This window comes from Mobula birostris, chromosome 13 (assembly GCF_030028105.1).
Source record: "Mobula birostris isolate sMobBir1 chromosome 13, sMobBir1.hap1, whole genome shotgun sequence".
Lineage (NCBI taxonomy): Eukaryota > Metazoa > Chordata > Chondrichthyes > Myliobatiformes > Myliobatidae > Mobula > Mobula birostris.
Genome location: NC_092382.1, coordinates 31,014,671 through 31,039,861, shown reverse-complemented (window position 1 = coordinate 31,039,861; position 25,191 = coordinate 31,014,671). Strand labels below are relative to the sequence as shown.

Here is a 25,191-nt window from a genome sequence, read left to right as displayed (position 1 = left end):
CCAAAATGCATTATCGTACATCTCCCAATATTGCATTCCATCTGCCACTTTTTTTGCCCATTCTACAAATTTGTCTTTATCCTGCTGCAATCACATTGCTTCCTCAGCACTACCAACGCCTCCACCTATCTTTGTATCATCCGCAAACCTTGCCACAAAGCCATCAATTCCATTATCCAAATCATTGACAAACAATGTGAAAAGTAGCAGACCGATTACTGATCCCTGAAGACCACTAGTCACTGCTAGCCAACTAGGAAAGGCTCTTTTTATTCCCACTCGCTGCCTCTTGGCTTTCCGCCATTCCTCTATCCATGCCAGTATTTCTTCTGAAGTTTATCCTGTTATGCGGTCTCATGTGTGACACCTTATCAGATGCCTTCTGAAAATCCAGGTAAAAGATGTACACTGCCTCTCGTTTGTCCATTCTGCTTATGACTTCTTCGAAGAACTCTAACAGATTTGCCAGGCAAGGTTTCTCTGTGCAGAAGCTGTGCTGGCTTTGACTGATTTTATCATTAGTCTCCTAGTACCCCAAAACCTCATCTGTTACAATAGATGCAAACGCTTTCCCAGCACTGAGGTGAGGCTAACCGGACTATAATTTTCTTTCTTTTGCCTTCCTCCCTTCTCAAAGAGTGAATTGATATTTGCAATCTTCCTGTGCTCTGGGACCATGCCAGAATCAAGTGATTCTTGACAGGTCATGAGCAATGCATCTGTTATCTCTTCAGCAACCTTTCTCAGGACTCTGGGATGTAGTCCATCTGGTCCAGGTGACTGATCCACTTTAACAACCTGGGAACCTAGCACGTTTTACTTTGTAATAGTAATGGCACTCACTCCTGCTCCCTGACACTCACGGATCTCTGGCACACTGCTAGTGTCTTCCACAGAGAAGACGACGCAAAGTCCCATCAAGTTCATCTACCATCTCGTCCCCATTTCCACCCCATCAGCATCATTTTCCAGTGGTCCAATATAAACACGTTTTTTATCATGGTTTATATTATTGTCTAGTTTGCTCTCATATTTCACCTTTCCCCTTCATAGAGCTTTTTTCTTGGTTTCCTGTTGTTGGATTTTAAAAGCTACCCAATTATCAAACTTGCTACTCACCTTTGCTACCTTATGTGCACTTTCCTTGACTTTCATACCGTCCTTAACTTCTTTTGTCAGCCACGGTAGCCTAGCCCCGCTGTTTGAGAACTAATTCCACAGGACATATCCAGTACATTATGAACCATTCTCAGAAACATCAGCCATTTCTGCCCTGGCGTCATCCCCACCAGGATCCTTCTCCAATCCACCTGGGGAATCGCCTCTCTCATGCCTCTGTAATCAGGAGATCAGGAGATCAAAGGACAGAATACACCCCCCCCCCTTCCATATACATGGAGAGGTAGTGGAAAATGTGGAAAACCTAAAGTTCCTTGGAGTTATGTTGTCAAAACAGCTGACACGGACCACCAACACCTCGCTGCTTGTTAATAAGGCACAACAAAGACTCTTCTTCCTCAGAAAGCTGAAACAGGCCAAACTCCCACAAAAGCTGTCACTTAACTTCTGCAGAAGCACAATTGAAACCATCCTGACCAACAGCGCCACCGTGTGGTATGCCGGCTCCACAGCCGCTGAGCAACGGGACCTGCATCGCGTGGAGAAGGCGGCCCAGCGGATTGTCAGGATGGAGCTCCCAGGACTGGACACCATCTATTCCAGCAGACTCAGGAGGAAAGCAATCAGCATAACCAGAGACACCACACACCCCGGCCACTGCCTGTTTGACCTGCTGCCGTCCTGCAAAAGGTTCAGGACACTAAAAGCCAGAACAAACAGACTGAGGAACAGCTTCTATCCCAGAGCGGTGGCCTCCATCACACCACTCCCACAGAACAATGACTGAAACTGTGAGCACACACATGCACACATTCTTGTGCATTACTGTGACATTCTGGTGCTGGTGTAATTTATTTTCTGTTACTTATCTACTTAATATTGTTTTTCTATTACTGTCTTGTTTTTATCTACTGTTTATTTAATTGCCTGAGAGGAAGCCAAACAGAGTTTCATTGTACCCATGTATAATGACAATAAATATCATTCAATTCAATTCAATTCCCTTTATTCTATTGCGATTCTACGCATCTGACCTATGCTTCTCCCTCACAAATTGCAGGAGGAATTCAATCATATTATGATCACTGCCTTCTAATGGTTCCTTTACATTAACCTCCCTAATCAGATCTGGGTTGTCACACAACACCCAATCTAAGATAGCAGTTCCCCGAGTAGGCTCAACCATCAGCTGCTCTGAAAAGTCATTTCATAAGCATTCAATACATTCCCTCTCTTGCGATCTCACACCAATCTGACTTTCTCAATCCTCCTGCAGATTGAAGTTACCTACTATAATTGTGTCTTTAAATTTATTACATTCAGGAGTATCTGGGGCAGAAGTGAGGATACATGCTTTTACCAAGGAGAGAAGGTGTTTTGGAAGCTGAAAGGCCTGAAGGTAGATAGGACTCCTGGACCAGAAGGTGAACACCCCAGGGTTCAGAAAGAGGTAGCTGAAGAGATTGTGAAGGCATTAGAGTCATAGAACACCACAATACAGGAAAATACCATTCGCCCAATCTAGTCTGTGCCGAAGCATTAATTGCCGAGTTCCAACAACTTCCACCTCCTCCTCGTACCCCATCCATTATTTATTTTTATACACACATTCTTTCTCTCACTCTCCTTCTTCTCCCTCTGTCCCTCTGACTATACCCCTTGCCCATCCTCTGGTTTTCCACCCCTCCCCCTTTTCCTTCTCCCTGGGCCTCCTGTCCCATGATCCTCTCATATCCACTTTGCCACTCACCTGTCCAGCTCTTGGCTCCATCCCTCCCCCTCCTGTCTTCTCCTACATTTTGGATCTCCCCCTCCCCCTCCCACTTTGAAATGTCTTACTAACTCTTCCTTCAGTTAGTCCTGACGAAGGGTCTTGGCCTGAAAGGTCAACCGTACCTCTTCCTAGAGATGCTGCCTGGCCTGCTGCATTCACCAGCAACTTTGATGTGTGTTGCTTGAATTTCCAGCATCTGCAGAATTCCTGTTGTAAGTGTGAGGTGGTTCATTTTGGTAGGTCAAATATGACGGCAGAATATAGCATTAATGGTAAGACTCTTAGCAGTGAGGAGGATAAGAGGGATCTTGGAGTCCGAGTCCATAGGACAGTCAAAGCTGCTACGCAGGTTGACTCTGTGGTTAAGGCATAGTGTGCATTGGCCTCCTGTGGGACTGAGTTCAAGAGCCGAGAGGTAATGTTGCAGATATATAGGACCCTGGTCAGACCCCAGTTGGAATAATTTGCTAAATTCAGTTTGCCTCACTACAGGAAGGATGTGGAAACCATGGACAGGGTGCAGAGTGGATATACAAGGATGTTGCCTGGATTGGGGAGCAGGCCTTATGAGAATAGGTTGAGCGAACTTGGCCTTTTCTCCTTGGAGCGATGGAGGACGAGAGGTGACCTGATAGAGGTGTATAAGATGATGAGAGGCATTGATTGTGTAGATAGTCAGAGGCTTTTTCCAGGGCTGAAATGGCTAATACGAGAGGGCACAGTTTTAAGGTGCTTGGGAGTAGGTACAGAGGAGATATCAGGGGTAAGTTTTTTACGCAGTGAGTAGTGAGTGCGTGGAATGGGCTGCCAGCGGTGGTGGTTGAGTTGGAAACAATAGGGTCTTTTAAAAGTCTCCTGGATAGGTACATGGAGCTTAGAAATCTGGAGGACGATAGGTAAGCCTAGGTAGTTCTAGGGTAAGAACATGTTCAGCTGAGCTTTGTGGGCTGAAGGGCCTGTATTGTGTTGTAGGTTTTCTATGTTTCTAAGGGGCTGCACGTGAGGCTGCTGAACAAGATCACAGCTCATGGAATTACAGGAAAGATACTTGTATGGGTTGAAGATTGCCTGACTGACAAGGGAGAAAGAGTCAGAATAATGTGGAGAATTCTGTTTTGCTGTCAGTAACTAATGGTGTTCCGTAGGGGTCAGTATTGAGACCACATCTTTTCATATTAAATCTGAATGATATGGATGACAGAATTGATACCTGGGTGATGAACTTTGCAGTTGATACAAAGATAGGTACGGGACAGGTAGTTTAGAGCAAAGCCGGAGTCTGCAGAAGGACTTTGATAAGTTTGGAGAACAGACAACGAAGTAGCAGATGAAATACAGTGTATGCAAGTGTACGGTCATGTACAATTGGTAGAAAGAATAAAGACAGAGAGAAAGAAAATAAATGGGAGAAAATACAAAAATCAGAAATAGGTACTTGGGAGTCGGTGAGCAGGAGCCCCTGAAGGTTTGCTTGCAGATTGAGTTGATTAAGGATGACAGCTGTAATGTTAGCATATAAGAGCAAGGATGTGACACTGTAGCTTTATAACACATCGGTCAGTTCGCTCTTGGTGTATTGTGAGCAGTTTCCGACCTCCTGTCTGAGAAAAAGATGTGCTCGTATTGGAGCGCGTCCGGAGAAGGTTCACAAGAATGATTCCAGGAATGACAGGGTTAACGTATGAGGATCGTTAGACGGCTTTGACCCTGTACTCACTGGTCTAGACCAAAGAGAGGGGATCTCATTGAAATCTATCAAATATTGAAAGGCCTGGACAGAGTGGCTATGAAGAAGATGCACCCTACGCTGTGTGAGTCTGGGACCAGAGGCCACGGCCTCAATGTATAGAGCATCCACTGAGAGCAGAGATGAGGAGGAATTTCTTGAGTCAGGGAGTGGTAAATCTTTGGAATTCATTGCCACAGATGGAGCAGAGGCCAAGTCAGTGAGTGTATTTTAAATGGATGTTGAAAGATTATGGGGAGAAGGCAGGAGAATGGGGTTGAGAGAGATAATCAATTGGACACGAAGGAATGGTGGAACAGACTCGATTGGCTGAGCAGCCTCTGTCTCACATCTCATGGCTCATGGACTGAAGAGGCTAGTGCGGTTGCATTAGGGTTAGGGTATCGTGAGGGTATCCACGCCTGGATTATTTCCTATTGATGCTGCCTGGCCTGCTGCGTTCCACCAGAATTTCGTGTGTGTCGCTTGAATTTCCAGCATCTGCAGATTTTCTCGTGTTTACACCCTGGACTATTGTATTCAGTTTTGGTCGTTCTGCTGTAGGAGAGAGGATGTCAAGCTGGAATGAGTGCAGGAGAGATTTACGAGAATGGTGCCGGTACTCGAGGGACTGAGTTCTGGAGAGAGGCTGGGCAGGTTGGGACTTCACACCTTGAAGTGCAGGAGATTGAGGCTGACATGATGCAAGTGTTCCAAACCCTGAGTGTACAGAAATGGGGAACGTGCGCAGTCCTTTTCCCCACTTTTGTGGAACCAACAACCAGACGGCACTGGTTCAAGGTGAGAGAGGATTGATTTAATAGGGATGCCAGGGGAAAATTATTAATCCGCTCTCCCTTCCGGTTCATCGTTTAACTAACTCGATGAGTCCACTCTCAGGTTAAATGAGCAACACCTCATATTACATCCGGGTAGTTTACAACCCGATGGCATGAACATCGATATCTTTAACTTCTACCTCTTCCTTTTCCTTTCATCAACACACACACCCATCTCCTCCATTCTGTCTCCCCACTTCTCTCTTCTCCACTGTGGACCGTCTCCCTCTGGTTCCTCTTTTACTTCCTCTTTTCCCCATGGTCCGCTCTCCTATCCTATCAAATTCCTTCTTTTCAGTCCTTTGCATTTTCCACCTCCCACCTCACAGCGTCTCACTTCATCTCCCACCTCCCCCACCCACTCACTTTCACTCTTACCTGGCTTCACCTACCATCTACCAGCTTGGACTCTTTCCACTCCCCGCACCATCTTGTTCCAGCTTCTCCCCACTTCCAGTCCTGATGAAGGGTCTCGGCAGGAAATCTCTGTTTTGCTTTATCCCCCTCTATAGAAGCTACCTGACCTCCTGACTTCCTCCAACATCTTGTGTTTCTTACTCTGCATCTCCAACACCTGCAGAATCTCATCGGGACAGAGTTCAGAATGCAGAGAGTACATTGGGTCTCACTAATGTCGAGGAGGACACACGTGGAAAACTGGAAACAGTAGATGACCCCTGTTTGGGACCCTGTCTAGTGGTGAGGAGAGTGGTTTGGGGCAGGTCTAGAACTTCATCCACTTGCAGAGTTGGCTTCCAGCCCCCTACACCCCTCCTTATTGCTGTAAACCTCTCTCTTTTCTGGACAGCACTTCCACTTGGTGGTGATTTGCCACAATAACAGGAGCCCCTGATTTGTGGACTCTGTTGTCACCGGGTGGTGCTCTGCCGCAGTAATGCTGAGAGACAGAAATGTGACGCTGCAGACTGCTGAAATGTTTATTCAAGATTCAAGGTTGTTTAATTCCATTTCCAACAGACAAGTGTAAATGAGATCGAAATAGTTATTACTCCGGCTCCAAAGCAACACAAAAACACAATAGTAAAAACATATATCCACAGCTTATGTACTGTGCACGGATTGATCATATGATACTCTATGAAGATGCTTCATAAATACCCTATCGTTTGTGAATATGTTCTAAATTTCAGGGCCAAATCATCTCACCTCTGCTGGTAAATCATCCCATGTAATACACTGGTAAAACTGCACTGCTGGCTCCATAGCTACTCTAAGATTTCTTTCTGCTTGGGGATTAAAACTGTGCATAGAATTCCAGATGTGGCCTCACTAACACCCTGTGCAATAGTAGCTACACAGGCCCGTTACATAATCTCCACTCCCTGTGCGGTGAAGGCCAAAATACAATCTGCCTTTTGAATTACTTGATGCAGAACCAGAACGTCGTCATTAGATTTCCTTCCTTTGCTTCTGTGTTATCAGCAGATTTGGACATTTCCCATCTCGTTCCCTCCTCCAGGCAATTAAGCAGTGAATATGTTTACTGAACATACAAACATGTACCAGAGCCTGTCTGCAGGGTTAGTACTTTGCTCTGGGTGTAAGATGTGGGAATTCCGGGAATCTTCCCGTCTCCCAGACGGCCATATCGGCGCCCGGTGTGCTGAGATGCAGCTGATGAGAGAACGTGTTAGGGATCTGGAACTGCGGCTTGATGATCTACAGCTTATAATGGAACGTGAGCAGGAGATCGATAAGTGGGTGACTGTCAGGGAAGGGATGGGAAGAGCTCAAATAGCAGAGAGCACCCCTGTGGCCATCCCCCTCAGTAATTGTTATCTCGTTTTAGATGCTGTTGAGGGGGATGACCTGACAGAGGACGACCACGGCGATGCGGTCTCTAGCATTGGGTCTGGTTCCGTGGAGCAGAAGGGAAAAAGGAAGATGATCTCTGTTTTAAGTCATCATAACCTGAATCCCAACTTTGGCTATCATGGGTATCAGAATCATGCTGCACAGAACCGTCTGCATTGGCAGACTTTTTAGCTGTACTTCGAGTTACTGTGCAGGAAGGATAAATGTTAAAATCCATCTGTGGGTCGTCAGTGGTTGGCTTAGTTGTCAACTGAACTGCAGGAACAACCTTACCATCTGCCAGGTCATTCCCTATCAGCAAAGTAACATCTTCCACCGGTAAACTGGAGCATAATCCGATCTTAACAGGTCCTGAAACCAACCCTGACTGTAAAGTTACCTTGTGCAATGGAAAAGATACAATGCTGCCCCCAATGCCTTTAATAAGATTTACCTCACCAATGTCAGTCTCATCACCAAACTTTAGAATACTGTCTAATATAAGTGACTGAGAAGCCCTAGTATCTCAAAGAATTTTCACTGGTACCGGGGTTGACCCTTCCATTACTAATATAAACCCATCTGACATAAAATGATCGAATCCCTTCTTAACTCATTCAGACCTCTCAGTCCTTAACTGAGCCTCAACAGAATGTTCAGAACCCTGTGGGTTTATAGGTGCTTCAACATACTGATCACAGGCATGTGGGACTGCCTCCTTTTCCTTTTTCTTCTTCAGGACAGGACAATTAGCCATCATATGACCAGCTTTCTTACAATAGTAACAAGAAAGACCAGAATATTTCTCCTTCAACTGCTTCCCTTCATCCTCACTCTTGTCACTAAACCCAACTTCAATTTCTGGTTTACCCTGGTTATCCCTGCTACTCCTTTGGAAGCTCTTATTCTGGGTAAACTTAACCTTATGAGTTAAAGCAAACACATCTGCTAATCTAGCAGACTCCTGCAAAGTGGCAGCATCCTTTTCATTTAAATACGTCTTTATGTCATCAGGGATGCACCTCCTGAATTCTTCAGTTAAAACCAAATCTTTCAAGCTGTTAAAATCATCATTAACATTTTTATATGTGCACCAGCGGTCAAAACACACAAACTTCTCATAAGCAAATCCATATAAGTCTGGTTCACAGATTTCCTCAAATTTCTAAACTTTTGCCTGTATGCTTCTGGGACCAACTCATAAGCACTGAGCACAGCCTGTTACACTATGTCATAATCAGCTGCTTCAACAACAGTCAAAGCAGAATAGGCTCGCTGAGCCTTCCCCTTAATTACACTTTGTAAGAGAATGGGCCAACCCTCTTTTTGCCACTTTAAACTCAGAGCAACCTTCTCAAAATGCTGAAAGTATTTATCAACCTCTGCCTCATCAAATGGAGGTAGCAATTTAACTTTCCGACTGGCCTCAAACTTATCCCCAGAGTCTAACGCGAGACCCTTTTGCTGCAATCTCTCTATCTTTTCCAGCTCGAACAGCCTCTGTCTTTCTGCTTCTTCCCTGTTTTTCTGCCTCTTCTCTCTGTTTTACTGCCTCTCTAGCCTCAACCTGCCTCTGCCGTTCCACAGCCTCCATCTTTAATTTTTCTAACTTGTACGGGAGCCCAAGCTCACTAGGTTTACTTTCAGGAAACACCTCCAACTCCTCCACTTTAAACACACCCTCATATACATAATGTTCAGCTATTATCCTCTGCATCTGTAACCTCCTCATTGTCGATTTCACCTTCACAAGTTTTAACCTTTCAGCAATACTCAAAACGCAATCCTTCTGGTGTCCTTTAGTGCCTCAGAGGTTGGCGCTTCCAGACATCTATCAACATCCATTGCTTCTGCCACACAAATAAATCAAAAGGGATTTCACCAATGAAGTTGGTTAGTAATCTATACACCCCCAAATCTGTTCATATCCAGGATGCAGGCCCCATTTTTTTATGAACCATAACGCTCTAGAAACGAACCAGCAGCAATAAACTACACCTGGAGTCTGGTTTTGATGTTAAATCCACTATCTTTATTAGCATCTACTAACAATATAGTATTTTAAGCAAGATAAACAGAAGTTAACAGTGTTATGCGTACGTGTGTGTAAATATAACTCCCAAACTATTGAACTCGGGGGAAACAAAGCTTGGAGTCTTGAGATGGTGAACTATGAAAGTTCAGTTCAACCACAGAGCAGTTGAGGAGAGAGAGATATTTGTAATCCAGGGTAAATGTCGAGAGAAGGCAATAACGTGAATTCAAGTTTCCATGGTGGTAAAACGAGAGAACAGTCGCTGCAGATTTTATCCGTCATCGTTCCAAATCCATTTACGAATTATCACAGGAAGTGACTTGTCACAAGGGGTATCGTCTTCAAGTGAATTACCACACCACACCCAGGCAAGTGTTAACACATAGGTGGTCTTCATAGGATACCCCAAATCCGATCCACTCCTATGGATCAAATGAGGTGACAACCACACATTTGATGTTCGCTGAATCGATAATTAACCCACCCTTGTGGGCAGAGGAAAGTTCTAAACAGTGACCCTTGGCCACCAGTTCCCTTGTTTCGAACCTTCCATTTTTCCTCCTTCATCTCCATCTGACTCTGAGTATCTGTGTCCTCGGTTAAAACAAGCAGCGAGCGATGTAAACAAGCTGCAAGTCAGACTGATTTCCATTCTTAATCTCTCTCTCTCTCTTAAAATGACAGTCCACAGAAAATGAAACCTAGGGATTCATAACAATGGCCCAGTGTGAACTGACTGGTGTGCCAGTAGGTGGGATGACTGAGTGAATCTCTTCCCACAGTCTGAGCAGGTGAACGGCCTCTCCCCAGTGTGAACTCGCTGATGACTCTGTAGGTTGGATGAGTGAATGAATCTCTTCCCACATTCTGAGCAGGTGAACGGCCTCTCCCCAGTGCGAACTGACTGGTGTGCCAGTAGGTGGGATGACCGGGTGAATCTCTTACCACATTCTGTTCAGGTGAATGGCTTCTCCCCAGTGTGAACTCGCTGGTGTTTCTGCAGGGTGGACGAATCAGTGAACCTCTTCCCACAGACTGAGCAGTTGAACGGCTTCTCCCCAGTGTGAACTCGCTGATGTCTCTGTAGGTCGGATGACTGAGTGAATCTCTTCCCACATTCTGAGCAGGTGAACGGCCTCTCCCCAGTGTGAACTCGCTGGTGTTTCTGTAGGGTGGACAAATTAGTGAATCTCTTCCCACAGACTGAGCAGGAGAATGGCCTCTCCCGCGTGTGAGCTGACTGGTGTGCCAGCAGTCCGGATGACCTAGTGAATCTCTTCCCACATTCTGAGCAGGTGAACGGCTTCTCCCCAGTGTGAACTCGCTGATGACTGTGTAGGTTGGATGAGTAAGTGAATCTCTTCCCACATTCGGAGCAGGTGAACGGCTTCTCCCCAGTGTGAACTCGCTGGTGACTCTGTAGGTGGGATGAATCAGTGAATCTCTTCCCACATTCGGAGCAGGTGAACGGCTTCTCCCCAGTGTGAATTCGCTGATGACTCTGCAGATCGGATGACTGAGTGAATCTCTTCCCACAGACTGAGCAGGTGAACGGCTTCTCCCCAGTGTGAACTCGCTGATGTCTCTGTAGATCGGATGACCGAGTGAATCTCTTCCCACATTCTGAGCAGGTGAATGGCTTCTCCCCAGTGTGAACTTGCTGATGTCTCTGCAGGGTGGACGAATCAGTGAATCTCTTCCCACATTCTGAGCAGGCGAACGGCTTCTCCCCCGTGTGAACTCGCTGATGACTCTGTAGGCAGGATGACCAAGTGAATCTCTTCCCACATTCTGAGCAGGTGAACGGCCTCTGCCCCGTGTGAACTGACTGGTGTGCCAGTAGTCTGGATGACCTAGTGAATCTCTTCCCACATTCTAAGCAGGGGAACGGCTTCTCCCCAGTGTGAACTTGCTGATGTCTCTGTAGGGTGAATGACTGAGTGAATCCCTTCCCACAGACTGAGCAGGTGAACGGCTTCTCCCCAGTGTGAACTCGCTGGTGACTCTGTAGGTGGGATGAATCAGTGAATCTCATGCCACATTCTGAGCAGGTGAACGGCTTCTCCCCAGAGTGAATTCGCTGGTGTTTCTGTAGGGTGGATGAATCAGTGAATCTCTTCCCACAGAATGAGCAGGTGAACGGCTTCTCCCCAGTGTGAACTCGCTGATGTCTCTGTAGGTCGGATGACTGAGTGAATCTCTTCCCACATTCTGAGCAGGTGAATGGCTTCTCCCCAGTGTGAATTCGCTGATGTCTCTGTAGGATGGATGAATCAGTGTATCTCTTCCCACAGACTGAGCAGGTGAATGGCTTCTCCCCAGTTTGAACTCGCTGGTGAGCCATTAGGTTAGATGACTGAGTGAATCCTTTTTCCTTTCCCAGAAATTCAGCAGATGACCAGCCTCTACCCAATGTGAACTGACTGGTGTGTCCGCAGGTGGGAAGACCGACTGAATCCTTTCTCACACACAGAACAGATGAATGGCCTTGCCCAGTGTGAACTTGCTGATATACCTTCAATTGAGATAACCGAGTGAATCCATTCCCACTATCTGAGCAGGTGAACGGCCTTTCCCTTGGAAAGTTATGGGCATGTCAGTCGGTCAGAAGACTGAGAGAATACCTTCCCACAGTCTGAACAGGAACGATGGTCGATCCCTTGCTCCAGTTCTTAAATATCTTGACAGGGACAGCAAAACTGGCGTGCCGTGTTTGAGATTGCTGGAGGCAAATTCCTTCTCGTTTTTAACCTGTAAAAAGATTTACAAAATCCATCAATTGGTGTAGGACAACATTTCAGATGAGATTACTTGAGTTGCCAAGGTTTGATCTGATATCACACTGTTACAGTGAGGTTCAACCCAAGTTGGACAGAGAAATCATCTTCTGCATGGGCACAGTGCTGGTATCTGGAGTGACCATCAAATTCTCTGATGCTCTTCCTGTCTCTATAAGAATGGGGCATTTCTGCCATCTCCAATCTGTGACCTGGCTCAGTTTGACTCTCTCCATTGGTATTATTCCCTGTTCCTGCTGAGCCCCATGGATGCCTGGCCCCACAGTAACTGAAACACCCTCTCACAAATAGTCTTTCTTGACATGCATCTGGGATTTTCTTTTATGTATTATTAACTTAAAGTGCCACAGTTTTAACGCCATATAAAAAATTCCTGCTGAGATGAATGGTTGGTCCACACAGCTGTTAAAAGGACTTGGAGTGAATTTTTGTATTATTTCAGGTTCTTGTCACAGTCACAGAAAATTACAACACAGAAACAGGCCCTTTGGGCCATCTGGTTTGTGCTGAACTATTTAAACTGCCCACTTCCATACCCCTACCATCCATGTACCTATGCAAACCTCTTAAATGTTGAAATTGAGCTCGCATGCACCACTTGTGCTGGCTGCTCATTCCACACCCGGATGACCGTCTGTGTGAAGAAGTTTCCCCTCATGTGCGCCTAATATCTCACCTTTCACCCTTAACCCATGGCCTCTGGTTGTAGTACCGCCCAATCTCAGTAGAGAAAGCCAGCTTGCATTTACCCTATCTATACCCCTCTATCACAATCAAATCTCCCCTCGGTCTTCTACATTCTAAGGAATAAAGTCCTGACCTGCTCAATCTTTCCTTATAACCCAAGTCCTCCAGACCTGGCAAAATCCTTGTGAATCTTCTCTGAACTCTTTCAACCTCTTTTACATCTTCCTGTAGGTTGGTGACCAAAACCGCACACAATACTCCAAATTAGGCCTCACCAATGTCTTGTACAAAGTCAACAGAACATCCATCTATTGTTGTCAGTACTTTGGTTCAAAAAGGCCAACGTGCCAAAATCTTTCTTTCCATCCCTATCTAACTGTGACACCACTTTCAGTGAAATACAGACCTGTATTCTCAGATGCCTTTCTTCTACAGCAATCCTCAGTGCCCTAACATTCACTGTGTAAGACCTAGGTCCAACCAAAATGCAACACCTCACACTTGTCTCCATTAAATTGCATTTTGCATTTCTTATCCCATTATTCCAGCTGATCCAGATTGCACTGCAAGCCATGATAGTCTTCCTTGCTGTTCACGACACCACTCATCTTGGTGTGATCCACAAATTTGCTGATCCAGTTAACCACACTATCAACCAGATTACTGATATAGATGACACACAATAACAGATACAGCACTGATCCCTGTGGCAAACCACTAGTCACAGGCCTCCAGTCAGAGAGGCAACCATGTGCTACCACACTCTGGCTTCTCCCAAAGACAGTGACTCACCCAATTTACTATCTCATCTTGAATGCTGAGTGACTGAACCTTCTTGACCAATCTCCCATATGAGACTTTGCCCAGTGCCTTGCTAAAGTCCATGTAGACAACATCCACTGCCTTGCCTTCAACCACTTTCCTCATAACCTCCTCAAGAGACTCTATAAGATTGGATAGACATGACCTACCGTGCACAAAGCCATGCTGTCTATCCTTTATCAGTCCACACCTATCCAAATACTTACAGTATATATCCGGTTCCTGCACATACATTCCAATAACTTACCCAAAACCTGTTGGGAAACTTTCAGAAACCAAAAGCAGACAACTAAAAAAAAAAGTCAGGTGAGCTCAGGGCATGGAATCATGATACTGTTGTCATTCATGCGTCTTGGTAGCACCCAACAGTCTGAGGCATTTAGAGGAACAAAATATCCTGGCCTCAATATCTCTTGAAAAGCAAGGTTCCCTGCACCTGTAACTTTTCAACTTTTATTTTAGCAGGCATGTATAAACTCTACATCCTCAAAATTTCACTTCTGAAGGCCTCCCACTTACCAAGTACTCCTTTGCCAGAAAGCAGCCTGTTCCAAACCACACTTGTCAGAGCCTTTCTCATACCATCAAAATTGACCTTTCTCCAATTTAGAATCTCAACCCGTGGTGCACACCTCTCGTTTTCCATATTTACTTTGAATCTCATGGCATTATGATCACTAATTTCTGTCACCAGCCCTGGATCATTTCCTAACAGCTTACTGCACACTTCTACGTCAGGAATTCAAATTACAGATTAAGGGCACATTTGACAAACTCTACTCCATCTAGTCCTTTTGCTGTATGGGAGTCCCAGTCAATATATGGAAAGTTAAAATCACTTACTGGAACAACCTTTGCATCTTGGCATGGTGCAATCTCTCTACAAATTTATTCCTCTAAATCCCTCAAACTGTTGGATGCAACCAAGTCCCCACAATGGATACAACTTCATAATTCCCTGTCCTGAGCTCATCTGGCTTTCCTACGATGCTTCTTGCATTGTGATATACACAGCTCAGCACATTCATCGCACCATGCTCAACCATTTGATTGCTGACTCTGTCTGAGGTCTGAACAACATCTGACTGATGTCAAGAAAACAACCTCTCGCTCATTGTCACAAAAACAAAGGAGCTGATTATGGACGACAGGAGGAATGGAGACAGACTAACCTCTAGTGACATCAATGGATCTGGGGTTAAGAAGGTGAACAGCTTTAAGTTCCTCAGCATAAACATCACCAAGGATCTCACATATAACCATATAACAATTACAGCATGGAAACAGGCAATCTCAGCCCTTCTAGTCCATGCTGAATGCTTACTCTCACCTAGTCCCACCAACCTGCACTCAGCCCATAACCCTCCATTCCTTTCCTGTCCATACAGCTATCCAATTTTACTTTAAATGACAATATCGAGCCTGCCTCTACCACTTCTGCTGGAAGCTCATTCCACACAGCTACCACACTCTACCACTCCCCTCATGTTACCCCTAAACTTCTGCCCCCTAACTCTCAACTCATGTCCTCTTGTTTGAATCTCACCTACTCTCAATGGAAAAAGCCTATACACGTCAACTCTATCTATCCCCCTCATAATTTTAAATACCTCTGTCAAGACCCCCCTCAACCTTCTACGCCCCAAAAAAATAAAGACCCAACTTGTTCAACCTTTCTCTGTAACTAAGGTGCTGAAACCCAGGTAACATTCTAGTAAATCTCTGTATTCTCTCTATTTTGTTGACATCTTTCCGATTATTCGGTGACCAGAACTGTACACAATACTCCAAATTTGGCCTTACCAATGCCTTGTACAATTTTAACATTACATCCCAGCTCCTATACTCAATGCTCTGATTTATGAAGGCCAGCACACCAAAAGCTTTCTTCACCACCCTATCCACATGAGATTCCACCTTCAGGGAATGATGCACCATTACTCCCAGATCCCTCTGTTCTACTGCATTCTTCAATGCCCTACCATTTACCATGTATGTCCTATTTTGATTATCCTACCAAAATGTAGCATCTCACACTCACCAGCATTAAACTCCATTTGCCATCTTTCATGTACATGGTCTGTACATACCGGCTGTGTTGTGAAAAGAGCACAGCAGCACTTCTTTCACCGCAGATAGTTGAAGAAGTTGGGGATGGGGCCCAAAATCCAAAGGTCTTTCAACAGGGACACACAATTGAGAGCATCCTGACTGGCTGCATCACTGCCTGGTATGGGAACTGTACTTCCCTTAATCGCAGGAACCTGCAGAGAGTGGTGCAGACAGCCCAGCACATCTGTAGATGTGAACTTCCCACTATTCAGGACATTTACAGAGACAGGTGTGTAAAAGGGGCCCAAAGGATATTGGGGACCCAATTCACCACAACCACAAACTGTTCCTGCTGCTCCCATCCAGGAAACGGTACCACAGCAAAGGGACCAACAGGCTCCGGGACATCATCTTCTACCAGGCCATCAGACTGATTAATTCATGCTGATACAATTGTAAACTATGTTATATCGACTGTCCTATGTATAAACTATCTGTTATAAATTACTGTGAATTGCACTTTTAACATTTAGATGGAGATGTAAAGATTTCTACTCCTCATGTATATGAAGGACGTATGTAATAAAGTCAATTCAATTCAATTCACCCTCTCCACTATCTGTTCTGTCATTCTGGCTCCCATTTCCCCTACAACTTATTTTAACCACACCCCCCCTCTCCCCACACTAGCACTAGCGAGCCTTACCACTGGGATATTAGTCCCCTCTTGTTCTGTTCCCCTCACTAACAAATCCCCTATCACCCCTTTGACTTTTCTCTGCCAGGTAATCTCAACAGTTTCTAAAGTGGTCCACCTGTTGTTGTGGGGGATGGCCACAAGAGTACTCTGCGATGGCTATTTAACCTCATTCCCCTTCCTGACTCTCACCCAGTTTCCTGCGTCCTGCACCTTGGGTGTAACTCACCTCTCTTCATGTCATATCTATCACCCCCTCCAACTCCTGGATGATCCAGAATTCATCCATTTCAAGTTCCAACTCCTTAAACTGCAGGGTTACAAGCTGCAGCTGGATGCACATCTTGTACGTCATGGCATCAGGGACACCGGAGCTCTCCCCACCTTCCCACCAATCTCCCCTCAAATTTGTAATGACCAGTGTGCACATAAAGCTTGTATTATGCAATTTTTCCACATGTGCACAGTGAATTTTATATAGAGAGGTATTCATTTTAACAGCTATCAAATCACTGTCTATAAGAACTTTGATCTCCTCTGGGTTTGTTTAAGTTCATCTACACTCTCACACAACCTATGTTGCAGGCCTGTAACAGGTGATGATGGATTTTCTTGTCAGAGCTTTTGCACACGGTCCATGTGTCATTTGCTTGCTAAATGACACTTAAAAAAGTCAGATTTTCAAATATCACTCCACTTCTTCCCACTTCCTAATTCTCCAGTAACTTTTGCGTCACCACAATACACACAGGTAACACCAGTTTCTGTATTGTACATAAATATTTCCCCTGAACCCTCCCCCAGGTGACTGACGGTGGTGAACTCAGTGATGGCAATGCCAATGAATATGAAGGGAAGGGCAGTAGTCTGTCTCATTGGAGTCTGGCACATTTGTGATGTGAAGCTACTTGTTGCCCAGGACAAAGGTGTTTGATATCATTATGTACCCAGAGAGAGTGGGACAAAACATGTTCTCACGGGTAGAAAGTCCAGAACAAGAGGGGGTGGAACCAGCAACAGACACAAAATGCTGGAGGAACTCAGCAGGCCAGGCAGCATCTATGGAAAAGAGTACTAATGCTGAGTTCCTCCAGCAATTTGTGTGTGTTGCTCGGATTTCCAGCATCTGCAGATTTTCTCTTGTTTGTGACTGGAGGCAGAACAAAGGTGATTTTCACAACAGCTGATGTAAAAGATTTTGTTCCCTTTCTCCGAGTTCCCGATCCTTGCATTTAGACAGCTGGAGCTCAGCTCTGTCTGAGAGACCCATCGGTTCCCATTCCCTCATCAGCCGGAAGCTCCCCGGGGCCCGTGTACGGATGGTGGGGCTGAGAGAGAGGGAAGAGAGCAGGACTGTCCCGGGATTGCGGGTCACGGAGTCCGGAGTCACAGCAACTACCCGAAGTCGGTGTTGAAAACGCCGCCCGGTGAGACCCCCAACCCGGAGATCCCTTCTCACCTCAACCGATCATCCGGGGCCTTTTGTGCCCCGCGCGCTGGTGAGCTCGAGCTTGGTCGGTTTAACGGCCGGGCTACTGATCACGTGACCATCCCCTTCCCCACCGCTGTCAGCACAGGAGTCAGGCGCTGCTGTATTCCCATTGGTAGGAAGCAATGTCAATCACTGCTTCCAACCAATAGAGGAGGCAGGCCAGCCGAGAGGGCGTTACCCCCGCTGACTCCGTCTCCCGAACTTTCCGTCACGGCGGGACAACCGTCAAAGTAAATGTCCGCTTTCTGATTTATTTCCATTTCCCTCCGAGGGAAGTTGGGGCGTTTGTGAAGCGTCTCCTGCGGCCGGAGTCTGATGTGTCGCTGAGAGGTAGGAGGAGACCGCTCGGCCCGTCGGTTTGATGCCGGTTCCCCGGGGAGGGAGAGGATGAAGACGGTGAGAGAGGGGGCGGACAGGATGTTTGTCCCGGTGGGGACAGGAGGGGCTCATCTGTGGAAATGTCTGAGCCCACGGTGGTGGCGATTCACCACATTGGGGGGCAAACACCGGCAGACTGTTGCCCTGCAAGCGGGGCCAATGGTCCGGGCAAAGTGACAATTATTTGTGTTTTGTTGAGACTGTACCGGGAATATGGTGTAAAATCCCGCTCCCCACACTAACACGGGTCACACAGACCAAAGAACAAACTGCCGGAGGAACTCAGTGGGTCGGGCAGCATCTGTGGAGGGAAATGGACCGTCAACATTTCGGGCCGACACCCTCCCTCTGGACTGAGAGTGGACGAGAAATAGTCCGAGAAAAGAGGTGAGGGGTGGGGATGGGGCAAGAGCTGGGGAGTGAGAGGTGGATCCAGGTGAGGGGGAGGTGGGAAGGTGGAAATAGTGACGGGGGTGGGAGGTGAGTGGTTGGGGCAACACGGGGCTGCAGAAGATGGAAATTAATTCCATAGAGGATTAACAAAGAGGTTAGAGAGTATTTGTTATGGAGAGTGCAATGAAGATTCACCAGACTGATCCCTGGAGTGGTGGGGTCATCATATGAAGAAAGATCAAATGTGATAACCCTTTCATTTGGAGAATTGAGGACTGAGAGGTGAACACATTGAAATGCACAACATCATTACCGGCTGAACCAGGGATCCCAGTCTCTGAAAAAGGGGGTGGACTGTCCAGGACCGAGATGAAGAGAAATGTCTCCACTCCAAGGGGGGTGAAAGTCTGTAAATCCCCATCACAGAGGCCGGTGAAGACTCAGTGATCATCCTCACATAAAACAGAGACCAGCAGATGTGTGGAGACCGAAGGGATCGAGGAAATGAGGATCGGACAGAAACATGTGGCTGAGATGGGAGAGCAGCCGTCATCTTGTTGATGGTTAGAGGGGCTGAATGGCGACCTCCTGCTGTTTCTCACTTGATGTTTCAGTGGTCCTGTCCAGTGAGGCCAGAGGAATGTGAATAGAAATTAGAAACATAGAAAAACTACAGCAGAACATAGGCCCTTCAGCCACAAAGCTGTGCCGAATATATCCTTACCTCAGAAATTACCTAGGGTTACCCATAGCCCTCTATTTTTCTAACCTCGCTGTATCTATCCAGGAGTCTCTTAAAAGACCCTATCATATCCGCCTCCACTACCGTCGCCGGCAGCCCATTCCACGCACTCACCACTCTGTGCAAAAAAAGAACTTACCCCTGACATCTCCTCTGCACCTACTCCCCAGCACCTTAAACCTGTATCCTCTTGTGGCAACCATTTCAACCCTGGGAAAAAGCCTCTGACTATCCACAAGATCAATGCCTCTCATCGTCTTATACACCTCTATCAGGTCACCACTCATCCTCCATCGCCCCAAGGAGAAAAGGCCATGTTCACTCAACCTATTCTCATAAGGCATGCTCCCCAATCCAGGCAACATCCTTGTAAATCTCTTCTGCACTCTTTCTATGGTTTCCACGTCCTTCCTGTAGTGATGCAAACAGAACTGAGCACAGTACTCCAAGTGGGGTTGACCAGGGTCCTATTTAGCTGTAACACTACCTCTTGGCTCCTAAACTCAATCCCAGGGTTGATTTAGGCCAATGCACCATACCGCCTTCTTAACCACAGAGTCAACCTTCGTAGCAGCTCTGAGTGACTTATGGACTCTGACCACAAGATGCCTCTGATCCTCCACACTGCCAAGAGTCTTACCATTAATACTATATTCTGCCATCATATTTGACCTACCAAAGTGAGCCACCTCACACTGATCTGGGTTGAATTCCATCTTCTACTTCTCAGCCCTGTTTTGCATCCTATCAATGTCCGCTGTAACCTCTGACAGCCCTCCACACTATCTGCAACACCTCAAACCTCTGTGTCATCAGCAAATTTACTAACCCATCTGTCCACTTCCTCATCCAGGTCATTTATAAAAATCACAAAGAGTAGGGGTCCCAGAACAGATCCCTGAGGCACACAACTGGTCACCGACCTCCATGCAGAATATGACCTGTCTACAACCACTCTTTGCCTTCTGTGGGCAAGCCAGCTCTTGATCCACAAAGCAATCTCCCCTTGGATCCCAGGCCTCCTTACTTTCTCAATAAGCCTTGCATGGTGTACCTTATCAAATCCAACGTTCTTCTGATGTTAGCCTTAAACTAGACTGATGTTTAATATTGTGGATCTGTAAAAGATAAATCAGTTCTGTTTCAAATCTCATGTCACAGATACTTACTGTCTCTGCCACACTCACATTGAACACTAGAGAGGCCACTCAGTCCGTCTGGTCCCTGCCCATGTTTCTGTTCCATATCAGTATTTTACAGTCTAGCCCTGTCGTTCACTTCACCTCTCACTCTCCCCATGATGACAGGTTGCAACTCGTCACTACTCTGCAGGAGAAGAGATTTCCCTTGAACTTCATAGAATCAGAAATCTAGAGCAGATTACAGGCCCCTCGGCTCACAATGTTGTGCCAATCATGTAACCTACTCCAGAAACTGCCTGGAATTTCCCGACCGCATTGCCCTCTATTTTCCTAAGCTCCATGTACCTGTCTATTGGTAATCATTTTCCAATGTTCTATAGATTCAGGATCAGTTCCTGTGGATTGGAGGGTAGCTAATGTAATCCCACTTTTGAAGAAAGGAGGGAGAGAGAAAATAGGCAATTTTTGACCAGTTGGTCTGACATCAGTGGTGGGGAAGATGCTGGAATCAATTGTAAAAGATGTAATAGCAGCACATTTGGATAGCAGTGGCACGATAGGTCCAAGTCAGCATGGATTTACGATGGGAAAATGATGCTTGACTAATCTTCTGGAATTTTTTGAGAACATAACTATGAAAATGGACATGGGAAAGCCAGTGGATGTAGTGTACCTGGACTTTCAGAAAGTCTTTGATAAAGTCCCACATAGGAGGTTAGTGTGCAAAATTAGAGCAAATGGTATTGGGGGTAGGGTACTGACATGGATAGAAAATTGGTTAGTAGACAGGAAACAAACAGTAGCGATTAATGGCAGAATGGCAGGCGATGACCAGTGGGGTACCGCAGGGTTCAGTGCTGGGACCACAACTGTTTACAATATATATTAATGATTTGGATGAAGGGATTAAAACATCACCAAGTTTTCTGATGACACAAAGCTGGGTGACAGTGTGAAATGTGAGCAGGACGTATGAGAATGCAGGGTGACTTGGACAGGCTGGGTGAGTGGGCGGATGCATAGCAGATGCAGTTTAATGTGGATAAATGTGAGGTTATCCACTTTGCTGGCAAGAACAGGAAGGCAGATTACGATCTAAATGGTGTCAAGTTAGGAAAAGGGGAAGTACAACGAGATCTAGGTGTTCTTGTACATCAGTCACTGAAAGCAAGCATGCAGGTACAACAGACAGTGAAGCAAGCTAATGGCATGCTGGCCTTCATAACAAGAGGAATTGAGTATTAGAGCAAAGAAGTCCTTCTGCAGTTGTACAGGGCCCTGGTGAGACCACACCTGGAGTACTGTGTGCAGTTTTGGTCTCCAGATTTGAGGAAGGACATTCATGCTATTGAGGGAGTGCAGCGTAGGTTCACAAGATTAATTCCCAGGATGGCGGGACTGTCATATGTTGAAAGATTTGAGCGATTGGGCTTGTATACTCTGGAATTTAGAGGGATGAGAGGGGATCTTATTGAAACATAAGATTATTAAGGGATTGGACACGCTGGAGGCAGGAAGCATGTTCCCGCTGATGAGGGAGTCCAGAACCAGAGGCCACAGTTTAAGAATAAGGGGTAGGCCATTTAGAACGGAGTTGAGGAAAAACTTTTTCACCCAGAGAATGGTGGATATATGGAATGTTCTGCCCCAGAAGGCTGTGGAGGCCAAGTCTCTGGATGCTCTCAAGAAAGAGATGGATAGAGCTCTTAAAGATAGAGGAATCAAAGGTTATGGGGAGAAGGCAGGAACTGGATACTGATTGTGGATGATCAGCCATGATCACAGTGAATGGTGGTTCTGACTCAAAGGGCTGAATGGCCTACTCCTGCACCTATTGTCGATTGTCTAAGTGTCTTAAAAGACCCTATTGTATCCACGTCTACCAATGTCCCTGGCTGTGCATTCCACACACCCACCACTCTTTGACATCTCCTGTGCGCCTGCTTCCAAGCACCTTAAAACTATGCCCCTCGTGTTAGGCATTTCAGCCCTGGGAAAAAGCTTCTGGCTATTCACACGACCAATATCTCTCATCATCTTATACACCTGCATGAATTCCCTGCATGATTTTCTCCAGGCTGAATAAGACGATGAGCTCCCTGTGTATTTGAAGTTCTTCAGCGCTGTGAAATAATTTAGCTAAACTCCTTCTTCGCTGCTCTTTTCAACGTTTTCAGTCATTTTCACTCATTTCAAAGGACTGTGCCTCAGACAGCTGGGTTGTTGCAATGCGCCTTTAAAGTCTGACAGCAGACTAGCAAATGAATCTTCGATGGAGCAGATTCAGAAACCAATGAGATGCCGGCCTGAGTCAGGGCTTTGAGGCTCTGGAGAGCGATGGGGTCTAGAGTTTATGGGGAGGAGGAGGAATCTGACCAGCAGGATGTGCCTATAAATGAAAGATGAGAAACATTTAGAAACATTGATTGAAACATTAAGGGGAACATGAGGGGAAACTTCTTCACACCGACGATCATCCGGGTGTGGAATGAGCAAAGAGCACAAGTGGTGCATGCAAGCACGATTTCAACATTTAAGAGGTTTGAGTAGGTGCCTGGATGGTAGGGGTATGGGAGTGGGCAGTTTAAATAGTTCAGCACAAACCAGATGGCCCAAGAACCTGAAATAATACAAAAATTCACTCTAAGTCCTTTTCATAGCTGTGCAGACCAACCATTCATCTCAGCGGGAATTTTTTTATATGGCGTTAACACTGTGGCACTTTAAGTTAATCATACGTAAAAGAAAATCCCAAATGCATGTCAAGAAAGACTATTTGCGTGATACTGTTTCAGTTACTGTGGGGCCAGGCACCCATGCTGCTCAGCAGGAACAGGGAATAATACAAATGGAGAGAGTCAAACTGAGCCAGGTCACAGATTGGAGATGGCAGAAATGCCCCATTCTTATAGAGACAGGAAGAGCATCAGAGAATTGATGGCCATTCCAGATACCAGCACTGTGCCCAGTTAGAAGATGATTTCTCTGTCCATCTTGGGTTGAATCTCACTGTTACAGTGGGATACCAGATCAAACCTTGGCAACTCAAGTAATCTCATCTGAAATGTTGTCCTACACACACTAATGGATTTTGTTATTCTTTTTACAGATTAAAAATGAGAAAGAATTTGTCCCCAGGAATCTCAAACACGACTCGCCAGTTTTGCTGTCTCTGTCTAGACATTTAAGAAAAGGAGCAAGGGATTCAATCAGCCATCCTTCCTGCTCAGAAGGTGGGGAGGGATTCACTCGTTCATTTGACCAATTGGTACACCCATTAGTTTACACAGGGGAGAGGCCGATCACGTGCTCGGACAGTGGGAATGGATTTACTCGGTCATCACAACTGAAGGTACATCAGCAAGTTCACACTGGACAAGGCCATTCATCTATTCTGTGTGTGAGGAAGGATTCAGTCGGTCTTCCCACCTGTCGACACACCAGTCAGTTCACATCGAGCAGAGGCTGGTCATCTGCTGAATTTGTGGGAAAGGATTCACTCAGTCATCTGACACAATGGCTCACCAGCGTGTTTACACCGGCGAGCGGCCGTTCACCTGCTCAGACTGTGGGAAGGAATTCACTGAGTCATCCAACCTAATGGCACATCAGCGAGTTCACACTGGGGAGAAGCCGTTCACGTGCTCAGTCTGTGGGAAGAGATTCACTTGGTTATCCACACTACAGAGTCATCAGTGAGTTCACACTGGGGAGAAGCCGTTCACCTGCTCAGTCTGTGGGAAGAGATTCACTGATTCATCCAACCTACAGAGTCATCAGCGAGTTCACACTGGGGAGAAGCCCTTCACCTGCTCAGAATGTGGGAATGTATTCACTCGGTCATCCCAACTACTGGCACACCAGTCAGTTCACAGTGGGGAGTGGCCGTTTACCTGCTCAGAATGTGGGAAAGGATTCCCTCAATCGTCCACCCTACTGACACATCTGCGAGTTCACACTGGGGAAAAACCGTTCACCTGCTCAGTCTGTGGGAAGAGATTCACTCAGTCATCCAACCTACAGAGTCATCAGCGAGTTCACACTGGGGAGAAGCCATTCACCAGCTCAGAACGTGGGAAAGGATTCACTCAGTCATCCAACCTACTGGCACACCAGTCAGTTCACAATGGGGAGTGGCCATTGTTATGAATCCCTAGATTTCGTTTGCTGTGGACTGTCATTTTGAGAGAGAGAGAGATTAAGAATGGAAATCAGTCTGACTTGCAGCTTGTTTACATCGCTCACAGCTTGTTTAGTTTTAACCGAGGACACAGACACTCAGAGTCAGACGGAGATGAAGGAGGATAAATGGAAGGATCAAAACAAGGGAACTAGTGGCCAAGGGTCACTGTTTAGAACTTTCCTCTGCCCACAAGGGTAGGTTAATTATCGATTCAGCGAACATCAAATGTGAGGTTGTCATCTCGTTTGATCCATACGAGTGGATCTGATTTGGGGTATCCTGTGAAGACCACTTATGTGTTAACCCTTGCCTGGGTGTGGTGTGGGAATTCACTTGAAGACGATACCTCTTGTGACAAGTCACTTTCGGTGATAATTTGTATGTGGATTTGGAACGACGATGGATAAAATCTACAGCGACTGTTCTTTCGTTTTACCACTGTGGAATTCGACAGAATTGCCTACTCTTGACATTTACCCTGCACTACAAATATCTCT

At 46.0% G+C, this 25,191-nt stretch overlaps 2 protein-coding genes across 2 annotated transcripts in view; one reads left to right on the top strand and one right to left on the bottom strand.

The window, feature by feature from the left end:
• Positions 1–10,291, top strand: part of LOC140207400 (uncharacterized) — a 60,157-nt gene extending 49,866 nt beyond the window's left edge. The window contains exons 5-6 of the mRNA XM_072275931.1: positions 1,457–1,681; positions 10,268–10,291. Coding sequence (XP_072132032.1) covers positions 1,457–1,681; positions 10,268–10,291 — 249 coding nt within the window. The remainder of the gene's footprint in view (positions 1–1,456; positions 1,682–10,267) is intronic.
• The window catches only part of LOC140208715 (uncharacterized), a 112,949-nt gene extending 101,037 nt beyond the window's left edge, over positions 1–11,912 (bottom strand). Inside the window, exons 1-2 of the mRNA XM_072277595.1 lie at positions 10,558–11,912; positions 10,331–10,473 (exon numbers count right to left, since the gene is read on the bottom strand). Coding sequence (XP_072133696.1) covers positions 10,331–10,473; positions 10,558–11,652 — 1,238 coding nt within the window. The 5' untranslated portion in view covers positions 11,653–11,912. The remainder of the gene's footprint in view (positions 1–10,330; positions 10,474–10,557) is intronic.
• Positions 11,913–25,191: the final 13,279 nt, after the last annotated feature.